This window comes from Salmo salar, chromosome 04, assembly GCF_965601325.2.
Source record: "Salmo salar chromosome 04, fSalSal1, whole genome shotgun sequence".
Lineage (NCBI taxonomy): Eukaryota > Metazoa > Chordata > Actinopteri > Salmoniformes > Salmonidae > Salmo > Salmo salar.
The window spans coordinates 49,788,781-49,814,920 of NC_138294.1; the positions used below are offsets into that span (position 1 = coordinate 49,788,781).

Genomic DNA, 26,140 nt, shown 5'->3' on the forward strand with positions numbered 1-26,140 from the left:
TTGAGACGATTGAAGTTCAATATGTAGCTAGATGTAGTAGGCTAATGTTAAGTAGCTGACTAATTGTTTCCCATGAAAGGAAGTTAGGCTAGCAATCAAGCATTTTAGCCAGGTAGCCTAGGACAACAAAAACTAAAAGTGTGTACTATATAACAACGTCATAGACTGTTTCGGCGACATGAAAGAGGAGGATGGCATTACAGTTTCTCTACAAGTAGTATGAGTCAACATGTTTTTTCTACTTATGCACACACAAACACACACACACACAAATCAGTACCATGGACTGCCACATGAATGTTTCAGTCGTCACTGTATTAGACTAAGCATAGGTGGTTTGATGATGTTGAAATGTTGAAGTTGAAATGCTGTTGAAATAGTACTGTTTTCTTTGCGAATTGTGGTAATTTTCTGGTGTTCTAAATCAATAGTTGTTTGGTAGTCTGAAAATCTCGGCAACATAGACTTGATTGAACATGCTGTAGGTCATGTAACTAACTGTTCGTTACATGCAATATGCTTTGTAGACTCCACCAGACATGTTGCTCTCCGTTTTTGGGATGAAACAAATGTGTGGTTGAATCTATTCTGCCACTGTGTTTTCTTATTGTTTTGGCCTTAGGCCTACATCACGGTGGCAAGTCATATGAACTAGCAGGTTATATAGAGGAAACAACGCAAGTATCACAACACATAGGTTGTAATATGTTTTTTTTCCTCCGTGACTTTACTCATGCGCCACTACTGCGGTGACCATAGCAACGGAATAAACAAACATTTTCAACAAGTGAAAAAGTGAATAGTTATAACACCATAAGCATTCATAAAAAGTATTTAAAGGCAAGATAAATGATTAACTAAAAATGAGATTAGAAAACAATGATTTGTTATTGTTAGACGTGACTCTGTAAACCTATAATCATATAATTGCACAGTCAGCTAACTTAGATGATCTGTTACAAGTATGTGCTGATTCATCACCACGTAGCCTACTTTGTGTTGAGCGTGTTGGAATGGGAATGCGCCTCGACCAATGGAAACGTTTGGTGGGCGGGGCCGGACCCTCCTCCTTACATGTGCTGCAGCGTGGGGTACTTGCTCCGGTGTGCACGCGGTATTTCTTTACGCTCGGAACAATGGACAAGGATACAGGTGGAGAAAACATAGACGAATTTCGAGAGAATTTCATATAGGCTACTGCAGTGAAGGCCTACAAAATAGACAATTCGGTCACGGATGTGTTATTTTTTTACTGTGTATATTACACATTTATTTTGTTTAGCAATGCATTCTAAAAATGTTGGACCATTTTGCGAATGTCTTCCATTTCAGGTAAGATATCTATAGCACACAATTGAAACAATTCTTATTTTGATAACCATACTGTGTTGGTGATATAGCTTGAAACTGAGGCAAACATATTCAGGAGAATATATCTATCCATGAACTTTAGTGCGCAAAGTTCCAAACTCATTCTTGAAGGTTTCCAAAGTAGCCTATATTTTCAGAGGGACGTACCTACGGTGCCTTCGATGGTATCCGTATGGTATGGTTATTGGCATCGCACCACCAGTTTTGAGGGTTTAAACATTAGAAAAGTTATGGGGTACTACACATTCATACCGCATTCATTACACATCTATACGCATTTCATGAAGGTCGTAAAGGTTCATTAAATATATCCATATCTATATCGCATTCATAGCATACTATGCAATATCTCATATTTGGTATCTTAATAGATGCACTATTACAACGACAACGTCGTATCATCATTGTGGCTGTTCTCAAACGTGTGCTTCTGCCATACCAGTTAGTGAATATGCCAAAAGGCTAAACCACGTTTTGGAAACTATGCCGATCAGCCCAATTTCCCCCACTGTGCAGAATAGGCCCGTTACTTACCTTCTGCTCACTGAAGGTCAATGGTGCGTGAAGAACCCCTCAGGGTTGAATCCTCAGGGCACATTTTACGGATCAAATCGTGTAGTTGAGGGTAAAAACGCTTTCGTAATTCTATGAAGTTAAAGTAATGTCATCTATTTTCCCATTCATAAAGCATTTATAGCTAAGCACATCATGGTAATTAACTGCAGTTTGCCACCAACATTAAAGGTCAAGGTTAGAATTCTATGCAGTCAATGTAATGCCATTTCTATTCTTCCATTCATATAAACATACCTCACTTATCAAAAAGAACAGACAGAATTTTAGGCCTAAAGGAAATATGAACATTTTGTAGATGAAACACATTAAACAACTGCTGAGAATCCTACTATTAAAGTTTTATAGGTTTACTTTTTCTTGAATAGATTTAACAAAGATTCATATTCAAAGCATTACAATTAAATTCCCCATTCCAGACTCATAGCAATAACTATTTAAGTGAGTAAAACATACTAACACAGGGTGGTAAAGCTAGTAGCTAGCATTTCCCCATTGTTCACTAATGTAGCTAGCTGCTAGCTAAGCCCCTGCCCAGGCAATGTCAACACTTGGTCAATAAACTTTACAAAATCATCATGAAACTCAGAAAATATTTAGTTATCAATGGTAGCTATCTCATAATTTGAAAGTGATGTTCTGGAACTTTTGTATAATTTCAACCAGTAGTTTTGAAAGTGGTGATCACAAGCCAAAACGGGCCCCCGTATTTTGTGTACTTCGTCATCCAATTGCCTACTACATCATCAATTTCGTATAATATGTTAAGTATTTAAAACATTTCTGCAATTTCATATGATATGTTACGAATCCGATTCGTACAATATGTTACGTATTTGTTGTACTTAAGATCCCGACTGCATCTTTAAGACATTTTACAACAGGACAAATTAATAGACAGAAACATTGGGCTTGTTCGACATTGCAGCCGACAATGCAGTCGACTGCCGACTGACTGATCTACAAAGAACCTTGCATCATAAATAACTACTCATTATTATGTGTAGATCAGTCAGTCACAATTTACCCATGATACATTACAGTTTTGATCCTCTCGAACACAGCCATCATGACATTCTTTCAATATTGTCTGCACCAAAGATGATCAATTATATTGACAAGATAGTCGAGTGACCGCTCTAGCATGGAAATATATGTCTTCAAATATGGAAGGCAGGCAGGAGGAGGCAGAAGCATCCACCTGCAGGTTATGCACTCTGATGCCGCCTGGTCTGCGAATCGCAAAGCGCATGCGCCTCAGATTATATTTTTGTGTCTCAGTTGGTATATGTGCGCAACCTGAACTCGCAACGTCTTCCAGGGCATCAGTGTGCTACGCACATACAGTCAACCCTACGCACATAAGTTTTGCTTCCATCCATCTTTTGCCCCAACCTGGGCTCGAACCAACAATCATCTGAACACATCAACAACTGCCTCCGACTAAGCATTGTTACCTATCCACAAAAGCCACAGCCCTTGCAGAGCAAGGGAAACAACTACTTCAAGGTCTCATAGCGAGTGACGTCACCGATTGAAACGCTACTAGCACACACCACTAACTAGCTATCCATTTCACACCGGTTACACTTACCCCCCTTTGACCTCCGTCTTCGCAGCCATTCCAGCAGCTGGGCAGAGCCCAAGTGAGTTATCCGTTAGCATCAATGTAAAAGTATACATATGATGTCACCTATTGAAACGCTTCTATCGCGCAACTCTAACTAGCTAGCCATTTCATACCGGTTACACTTTGAATATCAATCTTTGTTAAATATATTGAACAAAAATATTATCGCAACATGTAATCATTTCAAAGATTTTACTGAGTTACAGTTCATATAAGGAAATCAGTCAATTGAAATAAAGGCCCTAATCTATGGATTTTACATGACTGGGAATACAGATTTGTATGTGTTGGTCACAGATACCTTAAAAACAAGGTAGGGGTCTGGATCAGAAAACCAGTCAGTATCTGGTATCACCACCATTTGCCTCATGCACGGTGACACATTTCCTTTGCATTGAGTTGATCAGGCTGTTCATTGTGGCCTGTGGAATGTTGTCCCACTCCTCTTCAATGGCTGTGCGAAGTTGTGGGATATTGACGGCAACTGGAACACGCTGTCATACACGTAGTTCCAGAGCATCCCAAACATGCTCAATGGGTGACATGTCTAGTGAGTATGCAGGCCATGGAAGAACTGGGACATTTTCAGCTTCCAGGAATTGTGTACAGATCCTTGCGACATGGGGCCGTGCATTATCATGCTGAAACATGAGGTGATGGCGGTGGATGAATGGCACGACAGTGGGACATCGAAAAATGCAAATGTTTTCGTTGTCTGTAGCTTATGCCTGCCCATACCATAACCCCACCGCCACCATGGGGCACTCTGTTCACAACGTTGACATCAGGAAACTGCTCGCCCACTCAATGCCATATACGTTGTGCGGCCGGTTGGACGTACTACCAAATTCTCTAAAGCGATGTTGGAGGCGGCTTATGGTAGGGAAATGAACATTCAATTCTCTGGCCACAGCTCTGGTGGACATTCCTGCAGTCAGCATGCCAATTGCACACTCCCTCAAAACTCGAGACACCTGTGGCATTGTGTTGTTTGACAAAACTTCACATTTTAGAGTGGCCTTTTATTGTCTCCAGCACAAGGTGCACCTGTGTAATGATCATGCTGTTTAATCAGCTTCTTGATATGCCACACCTGTGAGGTGGATGGATTACCTTGGCAAAGGAGAAATGCTCACGAAGAGTGATGTAAACAGATTTGTGCACAACATTTGAGAGAAATATGCTTTTTGGCATATGTAACATTTCTGGGATCTTTTATTTCAGCTTATGAAACATGGGACCAACACTTTGCATGTTGCGTTTATATTTTTTCTCAGTGTATATTCAAGAAAAGTCCAACAGAAAAATGTCAATAGTACTAACTTTAGTAGGATTGATTATTCGGCGATGTCCTCAACATCCTCAGCAATTTATTTTCTGTGCTAGCTACATCTATTAAATTGAAATAAAATGTTCATATTTCCTTTAACATACTTTGTTGTGTGCATATTATTTTGATAAGGCTTATTAATGCTTTATACAGTACCAGTCAATAGTTTGGACACACCTACAAGGGTTTTTCCTTATTTTTACTATTTTCTACATTGTAGAATAATAGCGAAGACATCAAAACTATGAAATAACACATATGGAATCATGTAGTAACCACAAAAGTGTTAAACAAATCAAAATACATTTTATATTCTTCAATGTAGCCACCCTTTGCCTTGATGGCAGCTTTGCACACTCTTGGCATTCTCTCAACCAGCTTCACCTGGAATTATTTTCCAACAGTCTTGAAGGAGTTCCCACATATGCTGGCTGGTTTTCCTTTACTCTGTGGTCAAACTCATCCCAAACCATCCCAATTGGGTTGAGGTCGGGTGATTGTTGAGGCCAGGTCATCTGATGCAGCACTCCATCACTCTCCTTCTTGGTCAAATAACCCTTACACATCCTGAAGGTGTTTTGGGTCATTGTCCTGTTGAAAAACAAATGATAGTCCCACTAATCACAAACCAGATGGGATGGCGTATCGCTGCAGAATGCTGTGGTAGCCTTGCTGGTTAAGTGTGCCTTGAATTCTAAATAAGTCACAGACAGTGTCACCAGCAATGCACCATCACACCTCCTCCTCCATGCTTCACGGTGGGAACCACACATGTGGAGATCATCCGTTCACCTATCTGCATCTCACAAAGACACGGAAGTTGGAACCAAAAATCTCAAATTTGGACTCATCAGATTAAAGGACAGATTTCCACCAGTCTAATATCCATTCCTCGTGTTTCTTGGCCCAAGCAAGTCTCTTCTTATTATTGGTATCCTTTAGTAGTGTTTTTTTTGCAGCAATTTGACCATGAAGGCCTGTTTCACGCAGTCTCCTCTGAATAGTTGAGATGTGTCTGTTACTTGAACATTTATTTGGGAAGCTATTTCTGAGGCTGGTAACTGTAATGAACTTATCCTCTTATCCTCTTTTTTTTCTTGTGACGGTCTTCATGAGAGCCAGCTTCATCATAGCGCTTGATGGTTTTTGCAACTGCACTTGAAACTTTCAAGGTTCTTGAAATGTTCCGGATTGACTGACCTTCATGTCTTAAAGTAATGATGTCGTTTCTCTTTGCTTATTTGAGCTGTTCTTGCCATAATATGGACTTGGTCTTTTACCAAATAGGGCTATCTTCTGTATCCCTCCCCTGCCTTGTCACAACACAACTGATTGGCTCAAATGCATCAAGAAGGAAAGAAATTCCACAAATTAACTTTGAACAAGGCACGCCTGTTAATTGAAATGCATTCCAGGTGACTACCTCATGAAGCTGTTTGAGAGAATGCCAAGAGTGTGCAAAGCTGTCATCAAGGCAAAGGGTGGCTACTTTGAAGAATTTCAAATATTGTCACGACTGTCGTCTGAAGAAGTGGACCAAAATGCAGCGGAGTTCGTGTTCATCATCATTTAATAAAGAACGAACACTATACAATTTACAAAACAAGAAAACTGACAGCCAACACAGTCCTGTCAGGTGCAAACACAATGACAAGAACAATTACCCACAACCACAAGGAAAAACACACACTACTATATAGGACTCCCAATCAAAGGCAACTCAACACACCTGCCTTCAATTGGGAGTCCAACCCCAATTAACCTGTTAGGGCTAGGGGACAGTATTGACACGGCTGGATAAAAAACGTACCCGATTTAATCTGGTTACTACTCCTGCCCAGTAACTAGAATATGCATATAATTATTGGCTTTGGATAGAAAACACCCTAAAATTTCTAAAACTGTTTGAATGGTGTCTGTGAGTATAACAGAACTCATATGGCAGGCAAAAACCTGAGAAGATTTCATGCAGGAAGTGGCCTATCTGACAAGGTGTCGTTCTTCTTGTCTCTGTTTATTGAAGAGTGAGGATCTTAGCTGTCCCGTGACACTTCCTACGGCTGCCATAGGCTCTCAGAAGGCGGCAAAACGCTGAATCGTGGCTTTGCAGGCTCTGGCTGAAACAAAGTAGCGCGTTTGGGTAGTGGCTGGTTACAGTACTGTGAGACTCAGGCTCGTGCCCGCGTCGACCGAAAGCTTTGTTTTCTTTCCTCTGTTTAGCTAAATGGACATTCCCGGTCGGAATATTATCACATTTTTACGAGAAAAATGGCATAAAAATTGATTTTAAACAGCGGTTGACATGCTTCGAAGTACGGTAATGGAATATTTAGATTTTTTTTGTCACGAATTGCGCCATGCGCACGACCCTGATTTACCATTTCGGATAGTTTCTGGAACGCACGAACAAAACGCCGCTATTCGGATATAACGATGGATTATTTTGGACCAAACCAACATTTGTTATTGAAGTAGCAGTCCTGGGAGTGCATTCTGACGAAGACATCTAATGTTTAATCTAATAAATCTAACATAATCTAATGTTTTGCTTTCGTTGTAAAGCCTTTTTCAAATCGGACAGTGTGGTTAGATTAACGAGAGTCTTGTCTTTAAATAGCTGTAAAATAGTCATATGTTTGAGAAATTGAAGTAATAGGATTTTTAAGGTATTTGAAAATCGCGCCACTGGATTAGACTGGCTGTTGCGTAGGTGGGACGAATTCGAGAGAGGTTAACTAACACATAACACAAAAACTCTGCCACGTCCTGACCAAAACTAATACAATTACGCCCTCTGCTGGTCAGGACGTGACAAATATAAAATATATTTTGATTTGTTTAACCTCTCTGGGCTAGGCGGGACGAATTCGTCCCACCTACGCAACAGCCAGTTGAATCCCGTGGCGCGATTTTCAAATACCTTAGAAATACTATTACTTCAATTTCTCAAACATATGACTATTTTACAGCATTTTAAAGACAAGACTCTCGTTAATCTAACCACACTGTCCGATTTCAAAAAGGCTTTACAACGAAAGCAAAACATTAGATTATGTCAGCAGAGTACCCAGCCAGAAATAATCAGACACCCATTTTTCAAGCTAGCATATGTCACAAAAACCCAAACCACAGCTAAATGCAGCACTAACCTTTGATGATCTTCATCAGATGACAACCCTAGGACATTATGTTATACAATACATGCATGTTTTGTTCAATCAAGTTCATATTTATATAAAAAAACAGCTTTTTACATTAGCATGTGACGTTCAGAACTAGCATACCCCCCGCAAACTTCCGGGGAATTTACTAACAATTTACTAAATTACTCACGATAAACGTTCACAAAAAGCATAACAATTATTTTAAGAATTATAGATACAGAACTTCTCTATGCACTCGATATGTCCGATTTTAAAATAGCTTTTTGGTGAAAGCACATTTTGCAATATTCTAAGTACATAGCCCAGCCATCACGGGTTAGCTATTTAGACACCCAGCAAGTTTAGCCTTCACCAAAATCAGATTTACTATTACAAAAGTTTGATTACCTTTTGTTGTCTTCGTCAGAATGCACTCCCAGGACTGCTACTTCAATAACAAATGTTGGTTTGGTCCAAAATAATCCATCGTTATATCCGAATAGCGGCGTTTTGTTCGTGCGTTCCAGACACTATCCGAAATGGTAAATCAGGGTCGCGAGCATGGCGCAATTCGTGACAAAAAAAATCTAAATATTCCATTACCGTACTTCGAAGCATGTCAACCGCTGTTTAAAATCCATTTTTATGCAATTTTTCTCGTAAAAAAGCGATAATATTCCGACCGGGAATCTCCTTTTAGGTAAACAGAGGAAAGAAAACAAGGCTTTCGGTCGACGCGGGCACGAGCCTGAGTCTCACAGTACTGTAACCAGCCACTACCCAAACGCGCTACTTTGTTTCAGCCAGAGCCTGCAAAGCCACGATTCAGCTTTTTGCCGCCTTCTGAGAGCCCATGTGAGCCGTAGGAAGTGTCACGTTATAGCAGAGATCCTTTGTAATGGATAGAATTAATCAAGAAGGGGAAGAAATGGTCAGACAGGGTACTTCCTGTACAGAATCTTCTCAGGTTTTGACCTGCCATTTGAGTTCTGTTATACTCACAGACACCATTCAAACAGTTTTAGAAACTTTGGAGTGTTTTCTATCCAAAGCCAATAATTATATGCATATTCTAGTTACTGGGCAGGAGTAGTAACCAGATTAAATCGGGTACGTTTTTTATCCAGCCGTGTCAATACTGCCCCCTAGCCCTAACAGGTTAACCTCTCTAGGCTAGGCGGGACGAATTCGTCCCACCTACGTAACAGCCACGGCTATCCTGTGGCGCGATTTTCAAAACCTTAAAAATCCTATTACTTCAATTTCTCAAACATATGACTATTTTACAGCCATTTAAAGATAAGACTCTCGTTAATCTAACCACACTGTCCGATTTCAAAAAGGCTTTACAACGAAAGCAAAACATTAGATTATGTCAGCAGAGTACCAAGCCAGAAATAATCAGACACCCATTTTTCAAGCCAGCATATAATGTCACCAAAACCCAGAAGACAGCTAAATGCAGCACTCACCTTTGATGATCTTCATCAGATGACAACCCTAGGACATTATGTTATACAATACATGCATGTTTTGTTCAATCAAGTTCATATTTATATCAAAAACCAGCTTTTTACATTAGCATGTGACGTTCAGAACTAGCATACCCCCCGCAAACTTCCGGGGAATTCGCTAACATTTTACTAAATTACTCACGATAAACGTTCACAAAAAGCATAACAATTATTTTAAGAATTATAGATACAGACCTCCTCTATGCACTCGATATGTCCGATTTTAAAATAGCTTTTTGGTGAAAGCACATTTTGCAATATTCTAAGTACATAGCCCAGGCATCACGGGCTCGCTATTTAGACACCCGGCAAGTTTAGCACTCACCATAATCATATTTACTATTATAAAAATGTCATTACCTTTTGTTGTCTTCGTCAGAATGCACACCCAGGACAGCTACTTCAATAACAAATGTTGGTTTGGTCCAAAATAATCCATCGTTATATCCGAATAGCGGCGTTTTGTTCGTGCGTTCCAGACACTATCCGAAATAGTAAAGAAGTGTCACGCGCTTGGCGCAATTCCTGACAATAAAATTCAAAGTATTCCATTACCGTACGTCGAAGCATGTCAACCGCTGTTTAAAATCAATTTTTACGTCATTTTTCTCGTAGAAAAGCGATAATATTCCGACAGGGAATCTCCTTTTCGGCAAACAGAGGAAAAAATCCCAAAGGCGGGGGCGGTCGGGGTCACGCGCATAAGCTAGTGTCTCTTGATGGGCCACTTGAGAAAGGCGATAATGTGTTTCAGCCTGGGGCTGGAATGACGACATTCTGTTTTTTCCCGGGCTCTGAGAGCCTATGGAAGACGTGGGAAGTGTCACGTTAGAGCAGAGATCCTTAGTAAATGATAGAGATGGAAAAGAAGTTCAACAAATGGTCAGACAGGCCACTTCCTGTAAAGGAATCTCTCAGGTTTTGACCTGCCATTTGAGTTCTGTTATACTCACAGACACCATTCAAACAGTTTTAGAAAATTTAGGGTGTTTTCTATCCATATGTAATAAGTATATGCATATTCTAGTTACTGAGTAGGAGTGGTAACCAGATTAAATCGGGTATGTTTTTTATCCAGCCGTGTCAATGCTGCCCCCTAGCCCTAACAGGTTAACACTTTTTTGGTTACTACATGATTCCATATGTGTTATTTCATAATTTTGTGTCTTCACTATTATTCTACAATGTAGAACATAGTAAAAATTAAGAAAAACCTCTCGAATTAGTAGGTGTGTCCAAATGTTTATATATACATATGAAGTCGGAAGTTTACATACACTTAGGTCATTAAAACTCGTTTTTCAACCACTCCACAAATTTCTTGTTAACAAACTATGGTTTTGGCAAGTCGATTAGGACATCTAATTTGTGCATGACACAAGTAATTTTTTACAAACAGATTATTTCACTTATAATTCACTGTATCACAATTCCAGTGGGTCAGAAGTTTACATACACTAAGTTGACTGTGCCTTTAAACAGCTTGGAAAATTCCAGAAATGATGTCATGGCTTTAGAAGCTTCTGATAGGCTAATTGACATCATTTGAGTCAATTGGAAGTGTACCTGTGGATGTATTTCAAGTTCTACCTTCGTGCCTCTTTGCTTGACATCATGGGAAAATCAAAAGAAATCAGCCAAGACCTCAGAAAACAAATTGTTAACCTCCACAAGTCTGGTTCATCCTTGGGAGCAATTTCCAAACGGCTGAAGGTACCACGTTCATCTGTACAAACAATAGTATGCCAGTATAAACACCATGGGACCATGCAGCCGTCATACCGCTCAGGAAGGAGATGCGTTCTGTCTCCTAGAAATGAACGTACTTTGGTGCGAAAAGTGTAAATCAATCCCAGAACAACAGCAAAGGACCTTGTGAAGATGCTGAAGAAAACAGGTACAAAAGTATCTATATCCTCAGTAAAATGAGTCCTATATCGACATAACCTGAAAGGCCGCTCAGCCAGGAAGATGCCACTGCTCCAAAACCACCATAAAAAAGCCAGACTATGTTTTGCAACTGCACATGGGGACAAAGATCGTAGTTTTTGGAGAAATGTCCTCTGGTCTGATGAAACAAAAATAGAACTGTTTGGCCATAATGACCATCGTTATGTTTGGAGGAAAAAGGGGGAGGCTTGCAAGCCGAAGAACACTATCCCAACTGTGAAGCACGGGGGTGGCAGCATCATGTTGTGGTTGCAAAGCACCCGCTTTGCTGCAGGAGGGACTGGTGCACTTCACAAAATAGATGGCATCATGAGAAAGGAAAATTATGTGGATATATTGAAGCAACATCTCAAGACATCAGTCAGGAAGTTAGAGCTTGGTTTCAAATGGGTCTTCCAAATGGACAATGACCTCAAGCATACTTCCAAAGTTGTGGCAAAATGGCTTAAGGACAACAAAGTTAAGGTATTGGAGTGGCCATCACAAAGCCCTGACCTCAATCCTATAGAACATTTTTGGGCAGAACTGAAAAAGCGAATGCCAGCAAGGAGGCCTACAAACCTGACTCAGTTACACCAGCTCTGTCAGGAGGAATGGGCCAAAATTCATCCAACTTATTGTGGGAAGCTTGTGGAAGGCTACCTGAAACGTTTGACCCAAGTTAAACAATTTAAAGGGCAATGCTACCAAATACTAATTGAGTGTATGTAAACTTCTGACCCACTGGGAATGTAATGAAAGAAATAAAATCTGAAATAAATCATTCTCTCTACTATGACATTTCACGTTGTTAAAATAAAGTGGTGATCCTATCTGACCTAAGACAGGGAATTTTTACTATGATCAAATGAAAACTGAGTTTAAATGTATTTGGCTAAGGTGTATGTAAACTTCCGACTTGATGCAGACAAAATGATGCAACATTGATGGAAGGTACAATCTATCTGCAATATCAATACCCCCCCCCCCCCCACCCTAAAAAAAATAAGGCAAGGTTTCAGATGGCACTCTATCCCCGATCTTCAAGTGAAAGTGGCGTATTTTTTAGTTTGATGCAGAGATAGAGCAGTGTTTGAACTAGGGCTAATGTAGTCCAAGGGTGAGGAATGGGGCTAGACCTGCACTGACCTCTATGGTGCGTAAAGTATGCAATGTCTCCTGTCACTCCCAACTTCGGTAGGACTATCAGGACAATCTACCTTTCCAATGAGTTCTTGCATTAGAAAGCAAAATAGAAACCACCTAAACTAAATGCAGAACTGTTTGGACAGCCAAACAGTCGGCAGTCAGTTCGTCTACAGTATTTCCAGTAAATCTGCTTAAGGGATTTCGCTGACATCCTCCGTTCTCTGGAACTGGTTGACATAACGGTCTGTTATATGACTGTCTGTTATGTATAGCTGCAATTGCTTCCCGTCTATCTGCTCTCAGCCACCATTTCCAGCGTCTGCCTGAGGATGTGTGTTGTTCCCCCAGGGCTGGTGGCGGTACTGCTGACGGTACTCCAGTGGGCAGGGCGAGGCCTCCCTTCTCCTGTCAGGCCCATCTGTGACCCCCGCGTTCTGGACCGCTTCATCATGGAGGCCCGCGACACAGAGACCGCTCTGGTGAGACACTGACTGACTGGGCCTAACCACCGCTAGATGGACCTGGGCAACTTTTACTTTTACATGTCTGGAAAATGTCACATTAGAAGTGAAATGGATGAGGATATTATTACAGTGTATTATGTACAGAGACAATTCATCTTCATTTGTGTGTCTGATCTTGCTCTAACTGTCAATCTGTCTTGCCGTCTTTCCCTCACGCAGCGAAGTTGCAAGGCAGGGTGTGGCGTGACAGGCACCTTCGTGGTTCCACTGACCAACGTTGACTTTGTGGTATTGGAGACAAAGGATGTGAGTACCTGTCTATCAGTTCAATACCTACTGTACATGAATAGCACAAGCCAGGGCCATATAGTATAGAGAGAAGCGTTTGGCCCATTTCTTCTGGTTTCTCTACACTGAGTGTACAAAACATTAAGAACACCTTCCTAATAAGAGCTGCAACTCCTTTTGCAGAACAACCTCAATTTGTCATGGCATGGACTCTACAAGGTGTCGAAAGTGTTTCACAGGGATGCTGGCCCATGTTGACTCCAATGCTTCCCACAGTTGTGTCAAGTTGGCTGGATCTCTTTTGGGTGGTGGACCATTCTTGAGACACACGGTAAACTGTTGAATGTGGTAAAACCCAGTTCTTGACACACTCAAATCTTCAATCTGCCCATACCGTAACCCCACCGTCATCACTATGGGACACGGTTCACGTTGACATCAGAAAACCGCTCGCACACACATCTTGTCTACGGTTCAATCTTTTGTCTTGCCCATTCACCCTCTGAATGGCACACATACACAATCCATGTCTCAATTGTCTCAAGGCTTAAAATCCTTCTATAACCTGTCTCCCCCCTTCATCTGAAATCAATAAGGCTTTCACCTGGTCAGTCTGTCATGGAAAGAGCCTGGTCAGTCTGTCATGGAAAGAGCTCTGGTTCAGACAGATCTGTGTTGGTGACTGCATATGTGTGTCCTGTATTAACTATTTTTAGGGGGTAGATCAGCTTTAATATTGCAGATAGATTGTGGCTTCTATCAATGTAATTGTCTGCATCATTTCCAATCCTCCATATAGTACTGTCATATATATATATATACAGTACCGGTCAAAAGTTGTCATTATTTTTACTATTTTCTACATTGTAGAATAATAGTGAAGACATCAAAACTATATTTATAACACATATGGAATTATGAGGTAACCAAAAAAGTGTTAAACAAATCAAAATATAATTTATATTTGAGATTCTTCAAAGTATCCACCCTTTGCCTTGATGACAGCTTTGCACACTCTTGGCATTCTCTCAAGTTATTAATTTAGATTTCAAGGCACACTTAACCAGCAAGGCTACCACAGCATTCTGCAGTGATACACCATCCCATCTGGTTTGCGCTTTGTGGGACTATCATTTGTTTTTCAACAGGACAATGACCCAAAACACATCTCCTGGCTGTGTAAGGGCTATTTGACCAAGAAGGAGAGTGATGGAGTGCTGCATCAGATGACCTGGCCTCCACAATCACCCGACCTCAACCCAGTTGAGATGGTTTGGGATGAGTTGGACCGCAGAGTGAAGGAAAAGCAGCCAACAAGTGCTCAGCATATGTGGGAACTCCTTCAAGACTGTTGGAAAAGTATTCAAGGTGAAGCTGGTTGAGAGAATGCCAAGAGTGTGCAAAGCTGTCATCAAGGCAAAGGGTGGCTACTTTGTAGAATCTAAAATATATTTTGATTTGTTTTAAAAAAAAATGTTTACTACATGATTCCATATGTTTTGATGTCTTCACTATTATTCTACAATGTAGAACGTAGTAGTACAAATTAAGAAAAACCCTTGAATGAGTAGGTGTGGCCAAAGTTTTGACTGGTACTGTATATATACACTGCTCAAAAAAATAAAGGGAACACTTAAACAACACAATGTAACTCCAAGTCAATCACACTTCTGTGAAATCAAACTGTCCACTTAGGAAGCAACACTGATTGACAATACATTTCACATGCTGTTGTGCGAAGGGAATAGACAACAGGTGGAAATTATAGGCAATTAGCAAGACACCCCCAATAAAGGAGTGGTTCTGCAGGTGGGGACCACAGACCACTTCTCAGTTCCTATGCTTCCTGATGTTTTGGTCACTTTTGAATGCTGGCGGTGCTTTCACTCTAGTGGTAGCATGAGACGGAGTCTACAACCCACACAAGTGGCTCAGGTAGTGCAGCTCATCCAGGGTGGCACATCAATGCGAGCTGTGGCAAGAAGGTTTGCTGTGTCTGTCAGCGTAGTGTCCAGAGCATGGAGGCGCTACCAGGAGACAGGCCGGTACATCAGGAGACGTGGAGGAGGCCGTAGGTGTAACGGTTGTCGTCGGGAATAGAGGACCAAAACGCAGCAGGAATGTGGATGCTCATCTTGTATTTATTTTTAAATAAAGAGAACACCAAAATAACAAAAACGAAGAACTCACAAACAACAAAACAGTCTTGTCAGGCTCACACATGCAAAACAAGAAACAATCTCCAAAAACCACAAAACCAAACAATTACCCATATATAGGACTCTCAATCAGAGGCAACGAGAAAGCACCTGCCTCCAATTGAGAGTCCAACCCCCCATCAACCTAAACATACAACAAACCAGAAAAAACATAGAATTACAAAACATAGAACATAGACCAAATCCCGGAAATAATAAATCAAACACCCTACTACATAAATCACCACCCCGAACCACATAAACAAAATACCCTCTGCCACGTCCTGACCAAACTACTATGACAAATAACCCTTATACTGGTCAGGACGTGACAGTAGGAGGGCAACAACCCAGCAGCAGGACCGCTACCTCCGCCTTTGTGCAAGGAGGAGCAGGAGAAGCACTGCCAGAGCCCTGCAAAATGACCTCCAGCAGGCCACAAATGTGCATGTGTCTGCTCAAACGGTCAGAAACAGACTCCATGAGGGTGGTATGAGGGCCCGACGTCCACAGGTGGGGGTTGTGCTTACAGCCCAACACCGTGCAGGACGTTTGGCATTTGCCAGAGAACACCAAGATTGGCAAATTCGCCACTGGCGCCCTGTGCTCTTCACAGATGAAAGCAGGTTCACACTGAGCACGTGACAGACGTGACAGAGTTTGGAGACGCCGTGGAAAACGTTCTGCTGCCTGCAACATCCTCCAGCATGACCGGTTTGGCGGTGGGTCAGTCATGGTGTGGGGTGGCATTTCTTTGGGGGGCCGCACAGCCCTCCATGTGCTCGCCAGAGGTAGCCTGACTGCCATTAGGTACTGAGATGAGATCCTCAGACCCCTTGTGAGACCATATGCTGGTACGGTTGGCCCTGGGTTCCTCCTAATGCAAGACAATGCTAGACCTCATGTGGCTGGAGTGTGTCAGCAGTTCCTGCAAGAGGAAGGCATTGATGCTATGGACTGGCCCGCCCGTTCCCCAGACCTGAATCCAATTGAGCACATCTGGGACATCATGTCTCGCTCCATCCACCAACGCCACGTTGCACCACAGACTGTCCAGGAGTTGGCGGATGCTTTAGTCCAGGTCTGGGAGGAGATCCCTCAGGAGACCATCCGCCACCTCATCAGGAGCATGCTCAGGCATTGTAGGGAGGTCATACAGGCACGTGGAGGCCACACACACTACTGAGCCTCATTTTGACTTGTTTTAAGGACATTAGATCAAAGTTGGATCAGCCTGTAGTGTGGTTTTCCACTTTAATTTTGAGTGTGACTCCAAATCCAGACCTCCATGGGTTGGATTGGAAATTGGATTTCCATTGATTATTTTTGTGTGATTTTGTTGTCAGCACATTCAACTATGTAAAGAAAAAAGTATTTAATAAGATTATTTCATTCATTCAGATCTAGGATGTGTTGTTTAAGTGTTCCCTTTATTTTTTTGAGCAGTATATATTTAAAAAATATATATATATATTTTCCTTTATTATTTTCCCTTAACCCTAACACCCTATCCCCTAATTGGAGTAAACTAATGAACAACAACACTTAGGCTTCTACTTCCAGCTTATACATATTATATACATTTTACGGACACAATGTATTTTACAACAGTTCTCAATTTTTCTAATTTTTTTTATCCTTCAGCTACCCTCAAACCCTCTCATCTATCTCTTAACACCATCCAGTTCTATTTGCCATATATTTTTTAACTGTGCTGTGATTTTTCACAAACGTTCTGAAACTTTCTATTCTCATAGTTATACAGATTGTAAATGAAAGATACCATTTTTTGCTAAAAGTATTGTTATATTATTGATCGATTGACTATGACTTTTCAAATCACCCAGCAGTGCTATTCGCAGAGTTAACTCCAGGTAAATGTGGCAATTCTTCAGCCATTTCTGAATCTGCAACCAAAAACAAGCTACATATGGACAGTACCAAAACAAATGATTCAATGATTCTATCTCTTTGCAGCAAAATCTGCAGAGCTGGGATGGTTGTAGCCCCCATATTGCAAGAAATGTGTATAATAATTTAAATTGAAAAACTCAAAGTTTTGAATCCGGTGTCATTTTGTGTATCAGTTCATAAACCACGTGCCATGGAATCAGTACATTGAAAATCTCTTCACAACTATTTCTAAATCTGTATAGCACAGCTGTCAATTCTTTGGTCCTTAAATTAAACAGGTATAATTTTCTTTAACTATTTTTGGCTTTAATGCAGGGCCGACAGACAAGTTCCTTACTTTTTCCCCCTTTCACTTGCCTCTTCCATTTTTGCGGTAGCGCTACAATTAGTTGGATGTAATTTTGGGTAGAGCAGACATTTCCATATATTTCTGTTAGCTTCATGTGTGACATAACTCCAGCATTCATTTTTATGATATCATTATCAAAGATTAAACCGTTTTAAAACATTTCGTCGCCCAACATTAAAAAAAAACAAAACAATTTCTATATTTCAGTTTAACCATAATATTTGTTGTAATATTTGTTCTGTCTTTTCTGGTGGATTAAACTGAAATTGCAACCAGCTTTCTATGGCTTGTTTTAAAAAAAGCAATATTTTGGAGATGATTTCATTTTCAAATGACCAAAAGTGAGAGGTTGTAATCTGAATAAAGGAAAAGTCCTGTATGAACTTACATTGAGTCCATTGAGCTCTCTCTGCCAATAGATTTATTTCCGCACATTGTACCCATTAATACTGGAGTACATTGGCCCTAATGTGCATGGTTCCTTTGCTATATATGACAATGTATAATGACATATTTAGGGAGATTTGTTTTAGCGTATGTGTTTATGTAATGTGTAATTTGTGTGTGTATTCCCAGACTGAGGAGCAGGCTCTGGAGGTCCAGTCGGGGCTGTCTCTGTTTGGCCAGGCCCTGGGTGCTGTGCGGGAGTCAGTGAGCCGTGCTGCCGTGCAGAGCCTCATCGACAACAACAAGAGCAACATCCACAGCCTGGGCCAGGTGCTGCGCAGCCTCCACATCAAGGTGACTCACTGAGGATTGTGGGTGTCTCGTCTACAGCATGACCAGTGGATGGGACTGTGGGTGTCTCGTCTACAGCATGACCAGTGGATGGGACTGTGGGTGTCTCGTCTACAGCATGACCAGTGGATAGGACTGTGGGTGTCTCGTCTACAGCATGACCAGTGGATGGGACTGTGGGTGTCTCGTCTACAGCATGACCAGTGTATGGGACTGTGGGTGTCTCGTCTACAGCATGACCAGTGGATGGGACTGTGGGTGTCTCGTCTACAGCATGACCAGTGGATGGGACTGTGGGTGTCTCGTCTACAGCATGACCAGTGGATGGGACTGTGGGTGTCTCGTCTACAGCATGACCAGTGGATGGGACTGTGGGTGTCTCGTCTACAGCATGACCAGTGGATGGGACTGTGGGTGTCTCGTCTACAGCATGACCAGTGGATAGGACTGTGGGTGTCTCGTCTACAGCATGACCAGTGGATGGGACTGTGGTGTGAACAGGGGTTCCGTGTGGCTCAGTTGGTAAAGCATGGTGCAATGCCAGGGTTGTGGTTTCGATCCCCATGGGGGACCAGTATGGAAAAAGTATGCACTCGCTGCTGTAAGAGTGTTTCCTGAAATGTAAGCAGTTTGTTACGTAAGACCAGGAAATGTTCCTGGTCTGATCAACTGGCCAGGGAAAAACTTCTGTCTCTTTCTCTTTTTATTGGATGTGTCTCAGTGTGCACATACTGTTCCTCCACAGCAGAGAGTCTAGTTATAGATAGGAGTTCTTGGAAAGTTCATAGACCATGGGTACAGTCAGTCAGATGTTCCTCTCCCCTCAGCATGCCACCACCTGCCTGCTGTGCTTTGTTTGCTTCTCTGTCAGAAGCCAGTAACTTTTCAGGGTAGGGCAGTTCAGTGACTGAGACGGCATTGAGCAGGCCAGACATAGCAGTGGCTTCTATTTGGCTGCATACCGTTTGGCATGGATTAGCGGGGCGGGAAGAAAACCTGGAATAGAACCCCTTCCACAGAACAGATGAGTGGTGCTTTCTTTTTATGGTTTGTATGTTAACCCTTGTTCTTGCTGTCATCCATTGAACAGGACCTGTCCCTCTCTCCAGTGCCAGCAGGAAGTGACTCAGCGACCAGGAAGGTGTCGTCCCTATCCGAGCTGTTCCGTGTCCACACCAACTTCCTACGAGGGAAGGTTCGCCTGCTGCTCACCAACGCACCTGCCTGTCAACAGAACAGCACGTGATTGGAGCTTTCCCTGAAGGCAGAGGCTGGGATTGGACTGTTGTTTAGAGAGAGGATGAGGTCATTGGACTTCTGCTGAAATCTCTGAATGGACTTCGAAGTATGGAATGTGTAGACAAGGTGATTGTTGACTGGATAAAAACTGGTGGGAAAGTCAGTTGATGTGAAACCATGAACGAGTGAGAGAAAAAAACATCACTTCTACAACTCATTGACCTCATCGGTTCAGACAGTACCCGCTGGGCACAGACGTCAATTCAATGTCTATTCCACGTTGGTTCAACCTAATTTCATTGAAATGACGTGGAAACAATGTTGATTCAACCAGTTTGTGCCCAGTGGGTACAGATCATATATAATGTCCTAAATCCAAAGATTCGATTTTTCATTTTATTTATACATTGTCTTAAAATGTGTTTTTGTATAACTTTTGTGTTATAAATCTCTATTTTCATACTCTTGTGTGTCCTTTGAAGTCTTTGAACCATATTTTATGATTGACGCTCAGGTTTCACATACCGTAGTCAGTTTGTGTGTTCGTGTAATATGCTTGTCAGTACTGTTATAATTCAGACAATGTATTAGTCACTTCTCACTGTGTGCTCTCTGCACTCGGACTGTCTGTGTGGCCCTCCCTCCGACTTACCCTGTCTTTGGGGTCAGAGTAGACATTGTAATTTCACCACCAGGCATCACGCACAGCTCTCCGGCCTAGCAAGCAGAGCACTGAGTCTGAGAATGAGATCAGTTCCTAGTGGAGAGCGTTCTGGACTCTGCTGCCCTCTGCTGGATAGACCTTGGCATCGCTGCCCTACTTATTCCCCGGTTATACAAAGAACAGAACTGGCTATGGCTCTAAAAATACATCATGAAATCATCTCATATGTGTGTATAGACCTAGTCATTTTCACAAAAAAACGAATCAAAAGAACACCACTAATGTCAACATGGGTAATCATGAATCAGATTAGCAACCACTCACATATTAGCGATGATAAATCATTGGATATTGTGTGTTAATAGAAAATAGGGAGGAAAATATGATAATTTGTTTAAGGATATCTTTTTAATGTTCTCCAGTTCAGACACACAACATACAGTGTGTCATCAGCCTCTATATGAAATATTAACGTCCTTCTTTAAACCCGTTCGTTATGCTTCCTTACAGTGTCTCAATCCTCCAGTAGGTTACGGATTCCAGATGAAATGAAAACAGACACAAACAGGTGCAAGTATTTTTCGGCAACCCAGCGCGAACCTTGGAAAAGTAGAGATTTGCATCTTTGCAATGTTTTTTTGTTTGTAACATTGAGCCAACGCCAGACTTTAGTGTCACCGTGTAAACAGGTGAGAGTGTGCTTCCAGTCTGTTGGCTGTCATCCCCGGTTTCCAAATTTCAGTCATATTTTTTTTAAATAGAAAAATACTGCTTTTTTTTTTTTTGGGAAACATGGGCATCTCAAATGGACAGCAAACAGGTGAGCTGATATTCCAGAAAATGACTTAAACAGTGTGGATGGCAGACATAATAGTAAAGGATAGCAAAGCAACCACAACCATCAGAGTCTGAAACAAGACTAAAGAGTACCAAGGTGTTGACAACATACTGTACCTGTTCTAAGCTATTCGGTAATACTATGTCACTTCTCAGGACAGTGAGTGTCACTAACAATTACCAACAGCACCACCATCAAGATTCAAGTTCCCTTGTTTTGTAGGTTTGGGTTGAGCACAGTTTCAAACCATGCCTATCTCTACCATTATCACTGCCTTCCTCTACCATTATCACTGCCTTTCTTTCCTTCAGTCTCTCCCTATCACTCTCCCCTTTTCTTTCTCCCTGTATCCATATTCTCTCTCTAAATCTGCTCTCTATGCAGCTCTTACCATTGGCCACCTAACAGATGCAAAAGAACTCATCTTAAATAAATTGTCATTCCAGACAAAAGCTGTCTTCGTGATTGATGTGGCAGTTGACAAAATGTGCAAGTAATGCCGACCTCCCCCAGGACCCCACCCACATCCAGTATATTCCTTCTACCCTAGAGAAACCTGAGCCATATCCCTGTCCCTACTGCTATTTATGTTGAACTCAACCATGCTATGATTTTAGATGTAGTTTTCATTCACAGATCATTCATGTATGTTAATAACTGTCTATATGTGCCCATAACTTGTTGCACTTTGACCTTGAAAATCTAAGATATGAAAGAAAATCAAACAACAAGAGCTCAAATCAGCCGTCTGAACTTGCACCTGTTGTCACAAAGGAAAGATTTGGCCCTTCATTCATAAACCAAACCATAAACATAATATTTACAAATAACAGTTTGTTCTCTTACGCTTTAAAAAAAAATGTACAGTTTGTTTTTCATGTGTGTTTTGTTCTTTTTCTGAGTCCTGGTTCTCTGTCCAGTCCCCTGTGATGGACCCCAGTCTATAACCCCGGAGTGTGATCATCATCATCCCAAAACAAGACAGGAAACAAAACAGGAAAAACATCCCGCTAGGTTTGTTGTTTGTGTTATATGTGAGTAATGTTTATCAAATGTTTTTCTACTCAAGTTTTAGAATGCATCCTCTGTGCATCGGCGACATGTAAGGTTCCCGCTGAAGATTCGTCTCTCCATTGTTGTTTTCAATGTCAATGTTTTCCTAACGTTGTCTCAACTTCGGTAACAGTTTTTTTTCTCATGAATGTCCAGAGTTTGTCGTGTCCCTGTGTTCAGTTGTGCAGTTGAAAGATCTGAAACGTGCGTACAAGGTTTCTTCACCTTTGACCTACCTCAGTCTGAGCCCCCTTCATACCCCCTGCCCCTCAACAACAGAGAGAATCTCAGAGCAACAGAAGAGATGAAAAGACTGACATATCCAGTATCCAGAAACCTGTAGCACGCAGCTAAAAGTCCACTGGGGAGAGGATAAGAGTGCTTAAAACTAAGATAATTGTTCAAAGACAACCCTCATTTCCAGGAAAATATTTAGAATTATATCAATTTTTACCATTGAGGCAATTCACGTGAAATATGACATTTTCACGATTGAAAAACTAGTATTAGCCTATCGTGGATAAACACTGCAAGCTGACGGAGTGGTAAAGTCCAACAATATTTTTTTACAGAGGAATGATCAAAGACAATCTTCAGTTGAGACGGTAACGCGATGACCGTGCAACACTTCACAGCTGAAGTATTGAGAGAAAGAGTGAACTAAAAAGAGAGGGGGTGGGGGTAGACGGGGCTTCAAACAGTCTCTCAGGGCGGCAGGTGCTTGTGGCACAGCCTCAGTGATAAAAAATGAAAAACTAAAGGACATATTTGTTCTCCTTGTTCTAATCATAGTCAATATTCATCCCCTGATACCTCTTTTGAAGTATCTACAGAATAGAACATAGTTTCCTTCATGAAGTGCACAAAGTTCAGCCGATAAAACACAAAAAAAAAAATACTTTTCAAGAAGAAAAGAAAACAACAATAAGAAAACAAGGCCAAACATAAAAATAAACAAGCTTTCCACTCCGATGTCCGTGCTCCGTTTAGAAAAAAAAAAAAATCATGCAAAAGATCCCAGACAGCAAACCAGTTATGAATCTTAATATTCTCTTTATATTTTTACAAGGATATATTCAGTCTCTTCCCCCTTGAGTAAAGCCCAGCCACAGTGCAACACTGAATGCAAGAAAAACAAAACAAAGTGCGATAGATCAAAAAGAAAAATGAAACATTTGGCACTTTTTTGATGGTACTTCCTTGTGTAAGATCAAGTCAGGATGGACCTCTCCTGGTGGTCCATTGGACCCTCATTGAGAGAGGAACGTTATCACAGTTCTTGGCACCAAGAATGCTGGTAAAAACGAGATATCAGAATATCACTTTTTTTCATTCATATCCTTACAATTTATCAATAATACATCATTTACATTTATGTGTTTGTATAAAAGACTCCAAAGAGGAAAAAAGGAGTCATGAAGTGGTTTATTTGAGAGAGAAAGGAGGATGAAAATGAGACTGGGAGGATTGCGTGAACGTTGCGATCAAGAGCTACAGGAACAGACGGGAAGAGAAAGTGAGTGGGAGGCAGAGAAGAAGAGAAGCAGTAATATGGGTTGAGAGTGAGAGAGAGGAAGAGAGCGAAACACCCAGATTGTACAGACATATGAACAGGTTGGAGGATGTGTGATAGAGATGTGTTAGTTGTAATGATGGGTCTTTGTCCCAGCAGTCCACAGCCTGAGTTAGACTGAGCCATGTGTCCCAACGGTAGGGGGCGACACCACAGCCTCATGGGGAGATCGACAGAGAACAGAACAACAGAGAGAAAAAAAGAAAAAAGCAACACAGAAAAAGCTGGAGGATAATCCCAGTGAGAGAGAGAAAGAACAGGAGGGGATCCATCTGTGGTGTTTGTTTGTGTCTCTGCTGAACCAGAGGTTGTGCCTGGTCCTATACGCGGGTGGTGGAGTGTTGGTGTGGCAGGGCGTTGTTGCTGTGGCCAGGGGTGGGGGTGGTGGAGGGGGCCGGGGCGGGGGGGTAGGTGTTGAAAGGGTGGAGGGGCTGCATGCCGCTGATGGTGCTTGGGATCATGGTAATGGTGTTGGCCGTCATCAGCGGCACGTCCTCCGGTGCCCGCCGCAGGGCCAGCGTGTAGTCTGGTGGGCCCACCTGCGCCCGTAGAGGCTCCAGGTCGCCGTGGAGACCCCGGGAAGGGAGGGGCGTGCCGATGCCGTGCTCCATCTCCACCCTCTGCTGCTTCATCTGCAGGGACATGAGCTCCTCCTCCTGGCTCAGCGCCAGGTCGTTGTGGGACGGGGCGCCCACCACTCCCATGCCCATGGTGGTGCCCATGCCGCGCTGGGGGGACAAGCGGCGGTGGCGTCTCTGCAGCAGCTCGTGGCGTTTGTCCCGCTTATAGTAGAGGGCTGCAAAGGCCAGCACGTTGAGGAAGAGCAGCGAGGCGCCCACCGCAACTGTCACACTCAGCTCCGTGGAGTAGTCCCTTATCTCGTCGGGGAACGGGTTGCGGCGGGGCGGCTCGGAGGGGTCTGGCTCGGGTTCGGGTGGGTTGGTGGAGATGACGGGTTGGCGGGTGGAGCGTGCCCCTGGGGGACCAGGTCGGTGGACGCGGGGACCTCCTCCTCCTCCAGGCGGCAGGCGGGTGGTGATGGGGTAGAGGTCATCATGTATGGAGTGCAGGTGAGGCACCAGCTCCAACCAGAAGGCCACTTTGTTGGCCCGGTAGTTGTCCCTGACGCGGGGCTTCAGGCCGATGTGGAGGTACTGCTTGTCCTTGGAGCTGAATTTGGTCCAGATTACCTCCTCAAAGCGGTTGGGCTTGGTGTGGATGAACTTAGTGTCCTGGGGTACAGGCAGGTTGGGATCCCTTATGGGAGGGAGGGAGTGAGAGAGAGAGAGAGAGAGAGAGAGAGAGAGAGAGAGAGAGACAAAAAGATTATCACAAGTATTGAGCATGTACTGTATGCATCTGATAAAGCATGTTTCTAATTTGAAGTCTCAGTGCTGTGTCTAGGTCCTGTCTAAGTCCAGTACTGACCCGGTCTTGGCAAAATTGGTCCAGTACGTCATGACCACAGCGCTGAGCATGACGTCGTTCTTGGAGAAGTTACAGGGGAACAGGTCGGTGGCTCCCACCATGGGGACCCCAAACACGTAGGGCAGCTCATCCCCGTGGGCCGCGTCCGCCCACTCTGGCCGGGCCTCCGTCTGGCAGTGGTGGTGGAAGGTGTAGAAGTAGACAGGAGAATGGAACTCAGCGTGCAGCTTGGCTGTGGCCACCGCTGGCGCCACCCACTGGTGATCTGTGAACAGTGCCAGCAGGGTCTTCCTCCTCATGTCTCCGTTGTCCCTGTCGGCCCAGTCTGTGTACATGAACTTTATGGTCTCCCTCAGGATGTCCTTACCTGGAGACAGAGACAGACCGAGAGCAATAGAAAGAGCAAGCAAAAGAGATTAGAGAGAGACACAGAACGAGGGGGGGAGAAAGAGACAGAGAGAGAAAGGGGGGAGAAACAGAGCGAGAGAGGCGAGAGACAGGGAGAGGGGGGAGATACAGAGAGAGAGGGGGGAGACACAGAGAGGGGAGGGGGGAGAGGGGAGGAGAGACAGAGAGAGAGGAGAGAGAGAGGGGGGAGAGAGACAGAGGGGAGAGAGACACAGAGAGAGAGATAGAGAGAGACACAGAGAGAGAGAGGAGAGAGAGAGAGACAGAGAGAGAGAGGAGAGAGAGATAGATACAGAGAGAGAGGAGAGAGAGATAGATAAGGGGGAGACAGAGGGGAGAGAAAGAGA

The 26,140-nt window shown here is 42.8% G+C and overlaps 2 protein-coding genes across 3 annotated transcripts in view; one reads left to right on the top strand and one right to left on the bottom strand.

The window, feature by feature from the left end:
* Positions 1-1,099: 1,099 nt before the first annotated feature.
* LOC106603206 (erythropoietin) lies at positions 1,100-20,291 on the top strand. Of its 2 annotated transcripts, none has more exons than XM_082974505.1 (5): positions 1,100-1,332; positions 12,988-13,118; positions 13,323-13,409; positions 18,429-18,593; positions 19,681-20,291. In XM_082974505.1, the coding sequence occupies exons 1-5, from the start codon at positions 1,317-1,319 to the stop codon at positions 19,834-19,836; spliced, it is 555 nt and encodes a 184-aa protein (XP_082830631.1). In that variant the 5' UTR covers positions 1,100-1,316; the 3' UTR covers positions 19,837-20,291. The 2 variants fall into 2 exon arrangements, with proteins under 2 accessions (XP_082830631.1, XP_082830632.1); XM_082974506.1 differs by lacking the exon at positions 1,100-1,332 and adding an exon at positions 13,575-13,722.
* Positions 20,292-20,882: 591 nt separating this feature from the next.
* Positions 20,883-26,140, bottom strand: part of LOC106603207 (neuroligin-2) — a 55,104-nt gene continuing 49,846 nt past the window's right edge. Inside the window, exons 7-8 of the mRNA XM_014196560.3 lie at positions 25,386-25,752; positions 20,883-25,214 (exon numbers count right to left, since the gene is read on the bottom strand). Of these exons, the coding sequence (XP_014052035.1) occupies positions 24,278-25,214; positions 25,386-25,752 (1,304 nt within the window). The 3' untranslated portion in view covers positions 20,883-24,277. The remainder of the gene's footprint in view (positions 25,215-25,385; positions 25,753-26,140) is intronic.

What these genes read in the sequence shown, in the direction of transcription:
- LOC106603206 (XM_082974505.1), top strand. An exon ending in GCGACACAGAGACCGCTCTG is followed by an intron (nt 13,119 to 13,322) that starts GTGAGACACTGA and finishes TCCCTCACGCAG; the next exon opens with CGAAGTTGCAAGGCAGGGTG. An exon ending in TGCGCAGCCTCCACATCAAG is followed by an intron (nt 18,594 to 19,680) that starts GTGACTCACTGA and finishes TCCATTGAACAG; the next exon opens with GACCTGTCCCTCTCTCCAGT.